General features: G+C 36.3%; 1 protein-coding gene across 5 annotated transcripts in view; it reads right to left on the bottom strand.

The window, feature by feature from the left end:
- Positions 1-15180, bottom strand: part of NRXN1 (neurexin 1) — a 1071934-nt gene that overhangs the window by 501800 nt on the left and 554954 nt on the right. For all 5 annotated transcript variants that reach the window (XM_046659961.1, XM_046659962.1, XM_046659966.1 and 2 more), the window contains 2 exons: positions 9803-9976; positions 3884-4003 (listed from right to left, as the gene is read on the bottom strand). In XM_046659961.1, the coding sequence (XP_046515917.1) occupies positions 3884-4003; positions 9803-9976 (294 nt within the window). The remainder of the gene's footprint in view (positions 1-3883; positions 4004-9802; positions 9977-15180) is intronic.

Genomic DNA, 15180 nt, shown 5'->3' with positions numbered 1-15180 from the left:
AGCCTAAGCAATGGCGAGGAAATTGGGAAACTAATGTTCAGAAAGCCATAAGTAAGTTAATTGTCAGTAACATGCCATATGGACAAGGTTCTGCAATAGACAAGGATGAAAAAGAAAGCTAGGGTTAGACTACGGAGGTCCATGAACTCAAAATCAATAAATTTGGAGAGTATTGTTGACCACTGAGGAGGTACTAGAAATCCTCATGCAAGATTCATGCATCTAGTCAGCACTGATTTAGTGAGTTACTATTATTACCAATTATATGCAACATGATGTATAAAACACTGGGCTTATGAGTCAAAAAATAAAAAGGAATATAGTCCCTGAGAGAAGCATATAATGTTATAAAGAGATAAGGCCGAACATAAATAACTATAAGGTAGAAAGTGATGGCTGATAAAATAGCACAAAGTTCTATAGCGGTCAGAGGAGGAAAAATATTGCCCCTGGTTAGGACAATCAGGAAGAGCTGGTGAACTTTAAACTAGGTAGGAAGAAAGAACAAAACTGGTAAAGAGGCATAGGATGGATTGGAGGAAGAAAGGATAAGAAGTGGGAAACTCAACCAGGACATTACTATAGTAAGTCAGAAAAATAATATTGGGGACCTAAAATATGGTATTGATATGGAAGAATTGAGGAGCTGAGTACACTACATTACTACCCCCCCGCCGCCACCCCAGCAATTGTTTTTGTCAATGAGTAGGTCATTTAGGCGGCAATCTTCCAGCGAAGAAAGGGTTTCACACTCAAAGAAGCCTTTGGCATCACTTTTGCATAAGTGCCTCTTTTTTGAAAGATTCCTTTAAATTCATTAATCTGTATGATTTATCCAAGATTACACTTATAAGCTAAAAAAGTATTCCCATCTTCCCATTGTTAATTATATCTCCAGGCTAACATAAGTAAAATTTTCTAGTTACTGTAATCCACTCTATGAAACTTATCAGAGAGACGACATTTAGAAGGTCTCTTTTGCAGGGGGTGGGGGTGAGGGCGGGAGTCTTATTTGCAATGGGTGTGTTCTTTCCTTTTAAAAATTTTGGTTTCTATTGTCCTTTTTTTTCTGTTTTCTATGCAGTTGAAGGCTGCAGTCACAGAATTTATGGGTGAATTACCTAAGCTAAAGAAAGAAATTCCATTAAGAAATGAAATTTCTAAATGGTTAAAATCCCAGGAATCACACTAAATCTATTTGTGCAACTTATAGACAAACAGAGAGATGTAGAGATAAGGTTTACTTTGATCAATTTAAAAACTGAAGAAAACGAGGCAAGCTACTTTTATTGCCATATCAACTGCACATCTTCAAGGTGTTAAAAACACAAGACAACAGGCCCCAAGTGGAGTCGCTTATGCTAAGCGCCATGTCACCAAACCGAGACTTAATTATTCGGCTCTCCCACATACAGAATCTGAAACCAGTCAATCAGGAATCGCCTGATCAGCACCATTAGGTAAGCTACCCGGTAGATCCTTGCCATCCTCTAAAGGAAAGTCACTTTGCAATAACCAATTCGCTTTTTTGCCAGTATCACTTCCTCGTTCCTGCTCCCTTCTGGCTATAAAAGTCTTTCATTTTTGTACAGCTCCTCAGAGCTCCTTTCTATCCGCTAGACTGGATGCTGCCTGATTCAAATCAATTTTTGCTCAAATAAACTCTTAGAATTTTAAAAAGCCTCAGTTTATCTTTTAACAAAGGTAATAGTTATTAATGTACCTTCTACAAATTATAGTCGATATGAAAATTAGATTTGCCTTTAAATATTGATTTGTACCTATATATCCTCACAACCAAAACTCCAACGTACAAACCAAGAAACCATTTCACATTCCCAAAAAACCCACTAAGAGGTAATGATCTAATTAAAATGCACGTATTCTCAGAGCCTTCCAAAGTAATTTTAAAGCTGATTTGTGCAAGAGGCATATCAGGAGACACATTTATTGCATGACATTTACCTTATTTACAAGAAAATAACAAATAGCCTTATCATTGTCATCACCACTACTACTACCCGAGAGCAGCAGTCAAATAATTTTCTGTAAAAATGACTTGAAGGCAGCATGATACTTAAGGTAAGATCTTGATGTTCCTTGAGGAAACGTCTAGCAAATATATTCAGAAAATTATATTCTTCATACTTTGGTATATGAGAATACACAAGCTGACAAAACCAAATGGCAACTGTTTTGTAAAACATGGAAACTAGATTAAGCAAAGTTTGGCAGAGAAAGTTCTTTAGCAAAATGAAAAACATTTCCATGCAAAAAAGCTCTTAACTACCACATGCAGTCATGCATCTGTCAGGATCATGTTCAGAATTAAAAATTTGCCATAATAAAATCATAACAAATTATCAGTCTTCTGGTTGTCCTTGAAAATACGTTTATGTTATTTTCTATGGGGTAGGAGCAAATGCAAGAAGTTACTATTCTATATACATATAAAGATATATTTATTATAAAGCAAATATTTTTATTTGCTTTGCTTTATGTACATTTTTTAGTATTTATTGAGTGTTCATATAAGGTTATTTATATAACCCCAAATGGAGTTAATGTTTGTAAGTCTGATTTGATTTGCAGAAATACACTGTTTGCAAGTGTATGATGGTTTCAATACATGTTTATTGCTTCAAGTTTACTAAATTCTATGGAAGATGACACTGGCAGGATGGAGACCAAATATTTCTCCATCTATGGTGGTATGATCTTCACAGGTCTCTTCCAAGTACTGTTTTACTTTGTGTTACTTGCTTGTTCTTCCTATATTCGATATTTTGGATAAGAAACCTGAAGATAGCTGGTGAGTGGTACTATATTGCTAGGCTGAAGCAACTCAGTTCAATGGAATATTTTGGTTTGACTCCATCTTCAACATTGTGATACACAGATATTCCGATGTAAATAGTCTCAAGTAGACAAAAGTCAAAAGTAAACAATCTCTAGTCTTTCTTTAAGTCCATACTCAAGACTAGCTTTTGCCTGGAAGCCCAAACCTTCAATCATTGCATCCCCTATCCTATCATCCTAGAGCTTCTTCCTAAATGTTGTAGCATTTACAACAAAATGTGTGCATTCTATTTTACAACCAGGAGGTTTCGTTGAAAATATTTTCTCAATATAGTGGGATACAATGTTTTGTAGGAAATGCTTTCATCATTTGGATGAAGGGCTGTAAAGCAGGATCTATTTGAAAGTTAAGAATCAGAATATCATCCTATATACCAGTTAATTCAGCCTCAAAATCCTCACTGCTATCACATAGATTAAGCACCAGCAGATGTCCCATGATGTAATGTGAATTCTGTGTTTCTTCGTCATGCTTATATTGTGAGACCAAAGGGGGAAAAAACCAGGAGTGGCTAAAATATAAGGGAGAGTACACGAAGGACAAAGTTTAAACATATTGTTTTTAAAGTAAAGGGCAGATACGGGCTTAAAGAGATGTAGAGAGAGAAAAACATAATGAGACCTGTCACTATTCACCAAAATTACAGCCCTCAAGATATAATCTTATGGAATTAAATATGACTCAATATAAAGCAATATGAAGGCTTTTTCAAAAGGTAGAATTGTCCTATATAGGAAATGAAAAAAAATATTGTTTGCAAGGTGACCATTAGCAATCTAAAAAATTACAACAGACATTTTAAAACCAAAGAATCACCATCATCAGAGCATTTAGCTAACGGCATCCCTGATTAGTACCTTAGCATTTCAAAAATGTCCTTTCTAAAGAAACAACTGCTGCTCTTGGCTATGCCAGTTTAAGTTACTCACAAATAATATAAAGACTCCAAGTTTTGGACCTTAGATATCAAGCAGCCACTGGAAGCAACAAGGAGTCTCGGTCCACACTCAGAGAGGTACTTACGGTCATTGCAGAGTGGCCCACTGAAGGAAGTCATACTACAGTCACAGCTGAAGCCATCCCATTGCTGCAGGCACACACCTTGATTGGAACATGAGTCCTCTTGGCAGGTTGTGCTGGGCCCTGCAAAACAATCCAAAAGAAACTTGGGTTCTTTAAAAAAATCCAAAAGTGTTTTATAGATGAGCTAGGTCACATATAGTAGTTGCCAACACCTCATACATGACCAAACTAGTTTTGAAAGTTCTAGTTCACAGACCTGAATTAGGAACAGAGAAGCTATCATACGAAAGTTTTCTGAAGCTTCAAATATAGGACAAAATACATTATTATAGTAAACTAAAACAACAAATAGTAAAAGCAAGCACACAGCTTCTAGTATAATCATGGTAGCAGGTAATCTTATTCCATCATCAGTAATTCTCTATTACCATTCAGACTTTAGAAAAATGCATGGATCTCCTTAACTTCTGACCAATGAATAGAGACACCATGAGAAATGGAGATTATAACTTGAGGAAATTGAGATAAAGATTGGCAAAATAACTGAAGAGAGTTATGCAAAAATGTCCTAGAAGATTCCAGAAGTTTCCCTGTACAAACTATGCATTAAGTTATGATTGTTGGGTGTTTTGGATAGGTATGTTGGCAAGTATCAATTCACATGCTTTAACAATCTCATGCAATTAAACATAAAATGAAAAACTGTATAAATGACATGCCCCCATTTAACATACAAATAAAAAGGATACTAGTCTATTTCTAAAGAATCATAACTAGCACACTGAAAAACAAAGAACTAAAAAAAGATGATCAAAGCACTAAAGGCAATCACTATACAAACACAGTCAAGACTGAAATCCTTTACGCAAACTGTGCTACAAGATGAGGTTTCTTGAACAATGTTCAAGAAGGGGAAAAATTAAATCTGAACCCAAACAACAGTTACTGAAAAAACGTAAAAAATGTTATTTTGGGGTTTCCACTGTGTACTATGGGGTTTCAGTCTTGTTTTGTACACACAGGGCTATCTACCTTGCAAGTCAGCTTTCATCAATGCAACTTTGTCAGCAAAATTAAAAAAAAAAAAAGCAAAATATATTAAATGTTAGTAAGCAATACTGAAATGGGGCAAACACAGATGAACGTTCAGATTCAAAAAGCATGCGGCTGTAAAGGGAAAGAGAAATGCTATGTAGAGCAAACAAATTAATACTAACAGCCATAAATCTTAAGAGAAGCCAAAAATGAGAGAGCGGTAATTTGTTAGAATTTTACTATGTACGTATATATATAATGGTTAATTGAGCCGATGACATGTAATGAAGGAAAACTAAAAGGGCTTTCATATTTTCCCTCTTGGATAGATATGAATGCATTGCCAGAGTGATTGCCTTGCTTATTTGGAGCATGCAGCACCATTTGTCATGTTCAGATACAGCGTAGACTATGGTCATTAGCGGACCAATTATCCCTTTACATCTTTTCCTCTCTAGATCTTTTATTTTGCTTTTGCAATTAAGGCTTAAAACTGTAACGCCAGCCATTCGCTGCCAACAGCTGGACCTTAGAGTGACACCAAACAATCAAAATGTATATATCATTTGGAGTGGATGAAAGACAAAGTAAAGGATGGAAGAAACGAACTGTAATATAATCCCCCATAAAGAAAATTGCCTTACAAGACTTCAATCTGGAGTGTTTATTTGTGCTCTTACCAGGTTGGGTATACACCATTTAAGAATTTCAGATTGATGTCTCTATTTTCTCCACTTTCATAATTGTCTTCCACTCTTATAAAAACTTCTCTGTGAATACTTATTACAGTAAAACCTCATTAATAAGGACTATCTTGGGGAAGGGTGAAAAGGGAGTGCATTCCACCTAAATAGCTTTAGAATATAAATTAAAGGTATTTTCTAATAAACACAACTTTATAGGTTTTATGAAAATATAAAAATAGACACTAAATTAGATGCTATTAACAGTGAGAGCCTTTGAGGTACCAGCTTTAGTGAATAAATGAGAATTATCTGTAATTAATTAGCCTTTATATAAATTGGTGTTTTTGTAAAATATATTTTTAAGCATGCTCCTTACAATCAAATTTTTATTACAATTTTCTCCATTAAGCTATTCTTCATAGAAAGTTATTGAATTTAGACTAACGTGAATTTTCACAAATTCTGAAACCATAATATTGTAAATACTAATTGTATTGTAATAACAATCAATATAGTAATAACAATAATAATAGCTGTAATTTATAATAATAATAACCTCCCAGGCCTGGGAGACGTGAATAGATGTAATAGTTTTTCTCACCTATTGCATCAAAGAACTAAGAACCACTAAATTGCTTAGTTTTTGCTGTTCTTCCACTCTGTAAGAAGAGTGATCTAATGATATTTATCCCATGGCAGTAGTGACTGAAAATAATTAATAGACGTTTTTAAAAAAAACTCTTAAAGCAATACGCTCTAGCACATTCTTTCCTGTGATAAGCAGAGGAGCGGGGGTGATGCAAGCCCAGTCTGAGTCAGGGGCTGTTTTATCCATGGATAGCGGTCCCTTATTTGCCCAGCGGAAGGAAAGAGCAGGAGCAAGAACTGATGAAGAGTCAGAGTTTTGTTTTGCAAAAATTATCAGAAATACAATTGTAAAATAATGCTAAACTCGACAAACGGTAAAACTGCAATCCTAAAAAATAATGTGCCCATATTGGAGGGCAGCAACTCAGAGTACCTGCCAACCCTTTATGTGAGCATAAAGACATGCTTTATTATTATTTTTTTTCATTATCACAACAGTCTTTTTATATTCAGGTATTACAAGAAAATGCATGCCTATGCCTGACAAGACACATTTTTCAAAGTACTCACCTTCTAGAAGAATATTTAAACACTGACAGGCATTTGCACAAGACAAAGCCCTGAATTTATTTTTCCCTTTAGTTATATAATGTTCCTTTTATTTTATCACCGAATAAAATTGGGAACAAGCCACAAGGACATTTGTATTAAGTGGTTAAAAATAAGGATATGTCTGAAAAGGAAAGGAAAGTGGAGGTGAAAGTACAATTTCTGGAAACTAAAGAAACAACAGAGGAAAGTGTTTAGATGCCTGGGCTGTCAAGTCAGACAAACTTGGGTTTGAAGCTTCCATCGACCACTTACTACCTATGTCACCTTAGGAAGGTCATCTTACATCTCTGAGGATCAATTTACTTTTCTAAAAAAAGTCAGCAATACCTAATTTATAGAGTTTTGAGATTAACTGAAATAGCACATGTAAACTTGTCACCAGTGTTTAATCAATGGGAGCTTTAATAATTATTTCTTAGTTTATAATGCAGTTCTTGGGCTGAATGTTATGAGTTTATGCAACAAATGCCTGGATTAAAATTTTTTTCACCAATTTTATGTATGAAAGTTATCTTGACTCTGTATTGAGCTTAATTGAGCCTGATTATTGGTGGGTTATCAGTCTCTATTTTCTCTTATGTAAGCAGGAAAATGCCATCCCAAGCAGTAATTTTCAAAATGTGATCCTTGGACCAACAGCATCAGCATCATTTAGGAACCTGCTAGAAATGTAAATTCTAGCCCCCGTCCAAGACCTACTGAATCAGAAACCCTGGGGATGGTGTCTGGTAAGTCAGATTTTAACAATTCTCCAGGTGAGTCTGATACTGGATAAAGTTTGAGAAACTTTAAAGGGACTTAGGCAAGGTAAGCTCCCTCCCCTAGCTAACATGTGTTGTATAAATAAAATCAGCTATTATCCACTAATATTAGTTGGAAAAGACAGGCAGCAAGTGATTATTGAGAGAAGACCAAGAACTTTTTACAGGCAAGGGGCTTAGAGATTTGTAGGTCTTGTTGGGTAGGAACAATGAAAAATCTTGACAAGGTATTATTTGGTTATGTCAAAGTTATACTATTTCTATTAAAGTGAAAGTTAAGTGATTCCAATGTGATTTGGACTCAAAGTTCCATGAGACAACAATCTTTAGAGAGATAATTTATCAAGCATGTAAAATTTGATCACTAATCCAAAAACATTGTGTATCTCATCAATTATACCTATGACAGGCACACCTGAGATTATTCCTAGGAACCATAGAGGATACACATGATCATAAATTAAAAGTTGTTAATCTTGATGTTGGAATGAAAAAATCAGGGAAGTGTCAAGGCAGAAAGGCAGAAGCATGGTAACATTCTAAGAATAAAGAAAAAGGGGGTAAAAGAGGGTGAGAATTATTAAAGGTCAGATATTAAAGCATTCTAGACAAGGTAAGGAAGAAACCAATGTGTCAATCTACTGAATGATTTCAAACATTCCAACTGTAGTTGAAGGTTACCTAAGAGGATGCATAATCAATTATCTTAACCAAATTGCTTATTAGATTATTTGGAAAATAGCACCAAATATCATTTCTGTAAACACTCTTTCTCAGTACATCTTCCTCTGGTTAGTTTTCCCTTCCACCCACCGACTCACATCACGTGCCAGTGGTGGGGGTCATGTCCGTGTTTGGTTTTCTCCCTTGTGGGTTTTTAGATGTGAATGTGTCTGCTGCTCCCACCATTTCCTAGATGTGAGAAGTCATTTACCAGCCAACATGTAGAAAGCCCTATTTTTGAAAAATATTTTCAGAAGAGTTTGTAGTAACTTTTTTTTAATGTGCATATTCTTACTGATTAGATCACCTCCAAGAATCAAAGTTATGTACCACATTCTTGTACCTACCCATTACAGGGAATTTAGTCATTTAACAATTCTATTTCCTTTGCTAAATTTGTAAAGGAGAAAACACATAGTTTCCCTTTGTTTTACAAAAGTATATTATACCAAAATTTGAAATAAATAAAATAAATATGGCAATAGCATTAAAATGAAATTCAACAAAGACTTCTGTTAATAAACCTTATCATCTGGCAGGATGAAAACACATTTGATTTCACCTGACTTTTCAGGGAAATATATGTTGTAGAGAGAAAACATGTTTTCAAATAAAAAAAATTTCCATGTACTTAGGTAATTGCTAAACTTAACGACATTGTTTTGGCTGAGAAGAGATGATTCATAATCTCTTGGGGGACAGGAATTTACATGTCTTTCTCTCATACGAAATTTCCTTATGAATCTAAAATTTTCAAAATGGCCCAAACTGTGTTCAACATTAAAGGAGAAGCAGCAACACATTCAGAGCCACAAAATTCAGGATAATGTGATTAAATTACATTTATGGAGGAAGAATTGGCTCAAATAATCTGAGGTGTTGAAGTGAAAATTATCTAAAATGAAAGTAGCAATCAAAAAGTACTCCTACGGATCTTAATCTGATAGCACAAAAGAACAGGAAGATACTTAAGCGCATTTCTGAAGTATGAAATATTAGCCTTGGGTAACAGAAGAAACCAATTTTTTGCTAAAAGAAACTCATAATATCAGATGACACTTTTCCTGCCAGGTAGACACAAACCAAACAGTGATTTAAGAATGGGTATCTGAACTTTATTCTCTTGTTATATCCTATTGAATGTAGATTTCCAAAAAACAGACTCAAGTGGATTAATACTTCCTGGAGTAAATATATTTTTCCAGTTGAAATGAGTATTTATTTAATGTTATAAAGAAGTAGTGCAAAACTGATTGACCCACTAATTAGGTAAACCACAGAAAGCAAAGAAGCAGAAAAGAAGATCCATAGACACAGCTCCTGTTTTACATCAGGCAATAGTGTAGACTTGCAAACAGTCCAGAAAATTTAAGATTATAGGCTAAAAAGTTAAAAACATGAATAAGGATTTCTAAACCCTCAATGTGGGGTTAACCAGTTGGCAGAAATGAACTTTGCTGTTCTCATTTATAGCTGGAATTAGAATTATTTAGAGTGCGATAAAGATCTAGTACCTTCACATCCTCTCTCAATCTGTCCATTGCAGAAAAGAGCATCTGCGATGAGGTCCGGCAGGCGTCCATTTAAATCAACTGATGCCAGGCAGCCTTGAAAGCCCTCCTTGGCATGGACGAGTTTTGGCAAGGATTTGTATGTTTCTTTAGCCACTCCACCTATATACAAGTCACCTGTGGGAATATCAAAGTTTTGGTCACAAAGTAACTCATCATTGACATTAAACACACCGTAGGACAGGGAAAAAAAAAAATAGTAAGATTTATTTTTTATTAAATTAATTTTAAAAACTAAATTTATAACTAGATATTTTCCTAAAAGTACAGAAAAGTAGACATGTTTGAATAATACATAAGCTCTAGAAGAGACATTTGGAAGCTATTTCCACAGAGAACTAAATGAATTCGATGCAGTTGTGGTCAAGTGGAAGGAACATGGGCTTTGGAGTTGCATATCCCTGCATTGAAATCAGAGTCCTAAGGTTATTTACCAACTCTATGGCTTTCAGCATGTTTTTCTTTTAGTTTTCCTCATCATTAGTAACCTCATTTCTAATATGGGAATGATAAAACCTAAGTGGGAACCATAGAGTTATGTGAAGATTACATGAAATAAAATATAGGAGGTCCACCAGAGTGAAAATATGTAGTAGATACTCAGGCAATAGGTGTTATTATCGTATCTACCTTCTCCTTAGAGAACTCTGGATCTTTCAGTTAATCAGAAGCTCAACAAATTCTCTCTAGTATCTAAAACTACCTTTTCTACTATGCTTAAGCCCATTATCCTTGCATGCACCTTTTATATTCACTAACTCACTCCCACAATAGTCTATACATACCTGAATATTACATCCTTTTTCAGGTATTTCTTTTTTTGGTAAAGTTATACCACTTTGAATTCTTTATGCTGCTCTGGAATCTGTTAACAAGTTATCAATTTATTCCTCCAATTTAATTGCAGTTTCTTTTTTTTTCTTTTTTTGAGGAAGATTAGTCCTGAGCTAACATCTGCTGCCAATCCTCCTCTTTTTTTGCTGAGGAAGACTGGCCCTGAACGAACATCCATGCCCATCTTCCTCTGTTTCATACATGGGACACCTAAGGTTATTTAACAACTCTATGGCTTTTTTTTTGCCAAGCTGTGCCATGTCGCACCCGGGATCCAAACCGGGAAACCCCAGGCCGCCAAACCCCGGGCCACCAAAGAGAAACACGAGAACTTAACCGTTGCACCACGAGGCTGGCCTCATTCATTGCAGTTTCTAATGAAACACTTTGCTCTGCTTTGTCATCTTCTTGTCTCTAGGTTTGGGATTTCCCAACTTTACGGGCCACTATGTAAAAAAAAAAAAAGCTTGCAATCTATGTTTGATTCTGTTTCCTTTCCTGTCACAGATTATTCATCATATCTGTATGGTATTGAGTAGACGTAATTAATTGACTCTAGTAAACAGTCAACACAGAACATAGGCGGGGTTGACCCCAACATTCCATAATACACTGCTCCTGTTACAAATTCTAACATAGTCTATTTAGCTACTTCTCTGACTTTTCATTGTTATTTGAATTTCCTCTCTCACATTAACCATTCCATCTAACTTTCATGCCGCCTGATACCTTTCCCCATTGTAACACAAACCTCCTGCATTCCTAATGTTTACCTGGGCTCTCTTGTGTTGTCTTCACGGGATTTGGGAGCAAGGAGAACTGATACACATGCTGCTACTCATGCTGTTTGTTGAGTCATGAGTAACGAAGTCCTTGGTCTCTGACCCAGAAATCTTGTATCGTCTGCCAGCATCCACATAACAGTAATAAGCTAATTTATTAGCTTGTAAGTAGGGTAAAATCAAACCATAGATGAAACACTCCTGAACTGTACTGATGAGTAAATTGGGCTTGCTTAAAGCCATTTAGCCATAAAAACTGAGAACTTGATTCCCTGACCTACTAACCAAAGCTCTAAGAATTACACTAGGATGGCCTTGATCCTGTATAATTTGTACTGAAGGTACTGGATTTGTTTATTTCCCCCATCTCTTAAACAAAATAAAATATCTAACTATCATTTTTAGTATTAAAGCATAGCATGTTTTTTGTGCTGAGATGCGATACTATTTTTGAAATACTATTTGATTTTTTTCTCCATATTTCCTTTTTCTCCTTAGTCTTTCCTCACTTAAATTTCAAGCCATTGTGTTTTAGTTGCCTCAGAGAAGGGATATGAATCAGAAACCAAAGACATAAAATTATCTTTCTGTATTTGAATCTTGAAAGCCTAGACTCTTAGAGGAATGAAATAGACAAAATATATAGGCAACTACATGAGGAGAGTAAAGGCCTCATAAGAGCAAGAAGGAGAGAAAGCTAGAGGAGAAGAAATGTGAACATAATCACTGGTAAATGCCAAAAAGGGGACACAATGATCTAATTTGAGAGCTGAGCCCTGGTGAGTGTCAAACCTCAGCTAGTTTTAGGGAGTCTTGTCAATTTGTGTGCATTTCTTCCAGAGAACCCAGAGGCAGCAGTGAGATGCTGGGGAAGAAATGGCTGCATGGTGGATTTAGACAGGATGGGAGCTTAGGCAGCCTCACAAAACTTTCCATATTCCACCGCGGTATGGGAGCGACAGAACAATTCCCAGAGTAGCACAGAATTAAACAGAAAAAGACTGACCTGAAGGGGTCACACACACGAGAATGAAAATGCTGGGTAGCAATTCAGTGGGCGCCTGAACTGTGAGTACAAATATTCGAGACCATCTCCTGTGCAACCTCTCTCTACCTCCTAAAAGACTGGTACAATGGAAGTCTCCTCACCCCAAATAATTTAGACATAATCCCAGGGAAATAAAGGAACTAAAATTGCCTGAGATTATATTTTCCCTAATTTAAAAAGCCAGAGCTCAAAATAGAAACCAAGGTGTGTTATAGAAAAACAGAGAAAGTTACCTTTCTTGCACATCCTGGATTGTGGACTGAGATTTGTACCATATCAGTGCAAGGAAATGTGCCCCACATTCAGTTGTGGGACTAAAGGTGTTCAGAAATCCCCGCTCTCCTCCAGGCCTAATGAATGTAGTATTAGAGAACAGTGGGGAGTTGAATGAAGAATTCTTGGCACTGCTTCAGGCTTTTCACATGTAAAACTTAGTCCTGGAAGTTATGTTTGGGATGCTATCTATTTGATAACCAGTCTTCCTCTTTCTGATTTTAACCTCCTGGAGGAGACAGACTGTGTCTTTACTTGTTTTTGATTCTCCCACAGTGCCTGCGACTGGGCTATGAGCATGGTGGGCACTCAATAAATATTGTCAGCCATCTGATGGATTGAGGTCACAGTAGAAAAGAATCAAGAAAGAAGGAAGAATGGTAATGACAACATATGGGGAGAGAGCTAATTCTAAAATGCACTTACTTCCTTTCTCCACTTTCTGCCACAATCTTATTTTTGCCCATTGGAAAACTTATTTGCCTGAACACTTTTTTAAAGCTTATTGAAGAGAAGTAGTAATCTTTCCCTCGTGTTAGTAAAGAGCAGAAAACATTGATTCAAGCAGTGCAGGATACAACCCTCAAATATACCAAGGTGGATGAGTTTGGCTTTATAAGTAGAGGGCTCATTCTCATTTTCATTACTGAAGCTGCACTTAGCACCACCACTTAATACTGTCTTTATAAACTCTTCATATAGCAAACAGTGGTCTAAAGTCCCCTGGTAGGTTGCCATATGACGAGAACAAAGGAAACCCTTAAGTGGCCTGAGCTCTGTGTAACATTAGCACTTCATCAAAGATGCAGCTTCTCCTTTTGATCCTTGGGGTGATGGAAGGAAAATGACCCATTAGCACTAATGGGATCTTGCAGGCGAAATCCTGAGAATGGGAAAGAGGATATGCTTTTTAACGACCCTGTGTGTGAACAAGAGTCTGAATGGGCAGCTACTAAGAGCCAGCTTCCCATGGACTTGAAGCCAGCTTGTGACCCCTTCTTTAAGCTATGAGTGGTTCATTTTTATTCATATTCTTTAGGCAGGCCATGTATGCAATTGACAAGGCAATGATAGAGTCAGGGCATTTTCAGCATAAAATGCAGATTACATTAATAAAGCTAGATAACGTCAAACATTTGGGGAGTGGGTTTTTTTTTAAGAAATCTCAAGAATACCCTTCTCTTTAGCACTAGTGCATATATATATCTCTTATACATAATGGTCCTTTCCTCAAGAGTGTCATCTGTGGAATGATCTGAGGTGATATCACAAGCATCCATTCCCCGGGTAGTTGGGCAGTAATGAGTTAGGAATAGTGCTCAGGCTTTTTAGTCATATCTGGCTACAAACCCTGGCTCTGTCACTTACTGGTTTTCTCAGCATAGGGATGTTAACTTACATAACTTCTTTAAGAGTCAGATTCTTCAACCTATATTTAAGGCTGTGAGGATTACAAAATAGTATGTAAGCATTGGGTAGAAAGCATGCACTCAGCACATGATTGCTACTGGTGTGGCTATGTTGGTATGTCTGGTTAGGACTACATATCTACAGTGTATCTCATTCTATTTTGATAGCACTGAGAGATGCAGAAGAATAAGTCCAAGTTGCCCCTTGTTTCTCGTATGACTGGAGTGACTTATTTAGAAGTCTTATTTTACTTGATTTACAGTCATTTGTGAACTTGAAGTGTGCCTCGCACTATATTATTAGCAGTTCAAAAGGCTCCTTTGACATATTCAGTTTGAAATCCAGCAGCATTGAACCTGGTAACAAACAGGACAGTTGCTTGATACATATCTTCTAATTTGGTATAAACAGATTAAGAGACACAAGAATTCTAGGAAGCCCAAAGGCCAGGTTGTAAGGTTTAGGCTAAATGTGCCTTATAAAATCAGAGAGATAAAGGGCTTTTATGGACTTTGACTGTAAGGCAGGGCATCATGGAAGAGTTGAGACCAGAAAAAAGTGTACGATACATTACTTTGTAATGACATAAATGTAGGTGCCAGGCATGGGGGGACAGCACAGATATGCCATGAAGACAAAATGAACACTGCATTCAAGAAAGAGCATAAAAGGCTAGACTTTTGCTGGAAGAGAGGAGTTTTCAAAGAGACCGGGGTAAATAATGTTGGATAAGTAAAGTCGAAGGAAAGGCTTGAGTAACACAATAGAATTTATGACTACTGGATTAAAAAAAAAAGACAATGAGAAGTTCAAAAATATAAGCCATTCAGGCTAGGAGACGAGGGAATTTGAAGCAGTAATAATTTGGAGAGAAGAGCTGAAGTTGCATTTAACATTAAACGTAGAATTGAGTAGGAGGACTCCTATGGGGATCAGATGATATGAACTCGGGGCTTAGGGAAGAGAGGTTGGGG

The sequence above is a fragment of the Equus quagga genome, chromosome 5, assembly GCF_021613505.1.
Source record: "Equus quagga isolate Etosha38 chromosome 5, UCLA_HA_Equagga_1.0, whole genome shotgun sequence".
In the NCBI taxonomy this organism is placed as follows: domain Eukaryota; kingdom Metazoa; phylum Chordata; class Mammalia; order Perissodactyla; family Equidae; genus Equus; species Equus quagga.
This window is presented reverse-complemented; position numbering and strand designations above follow the sequence as displayed.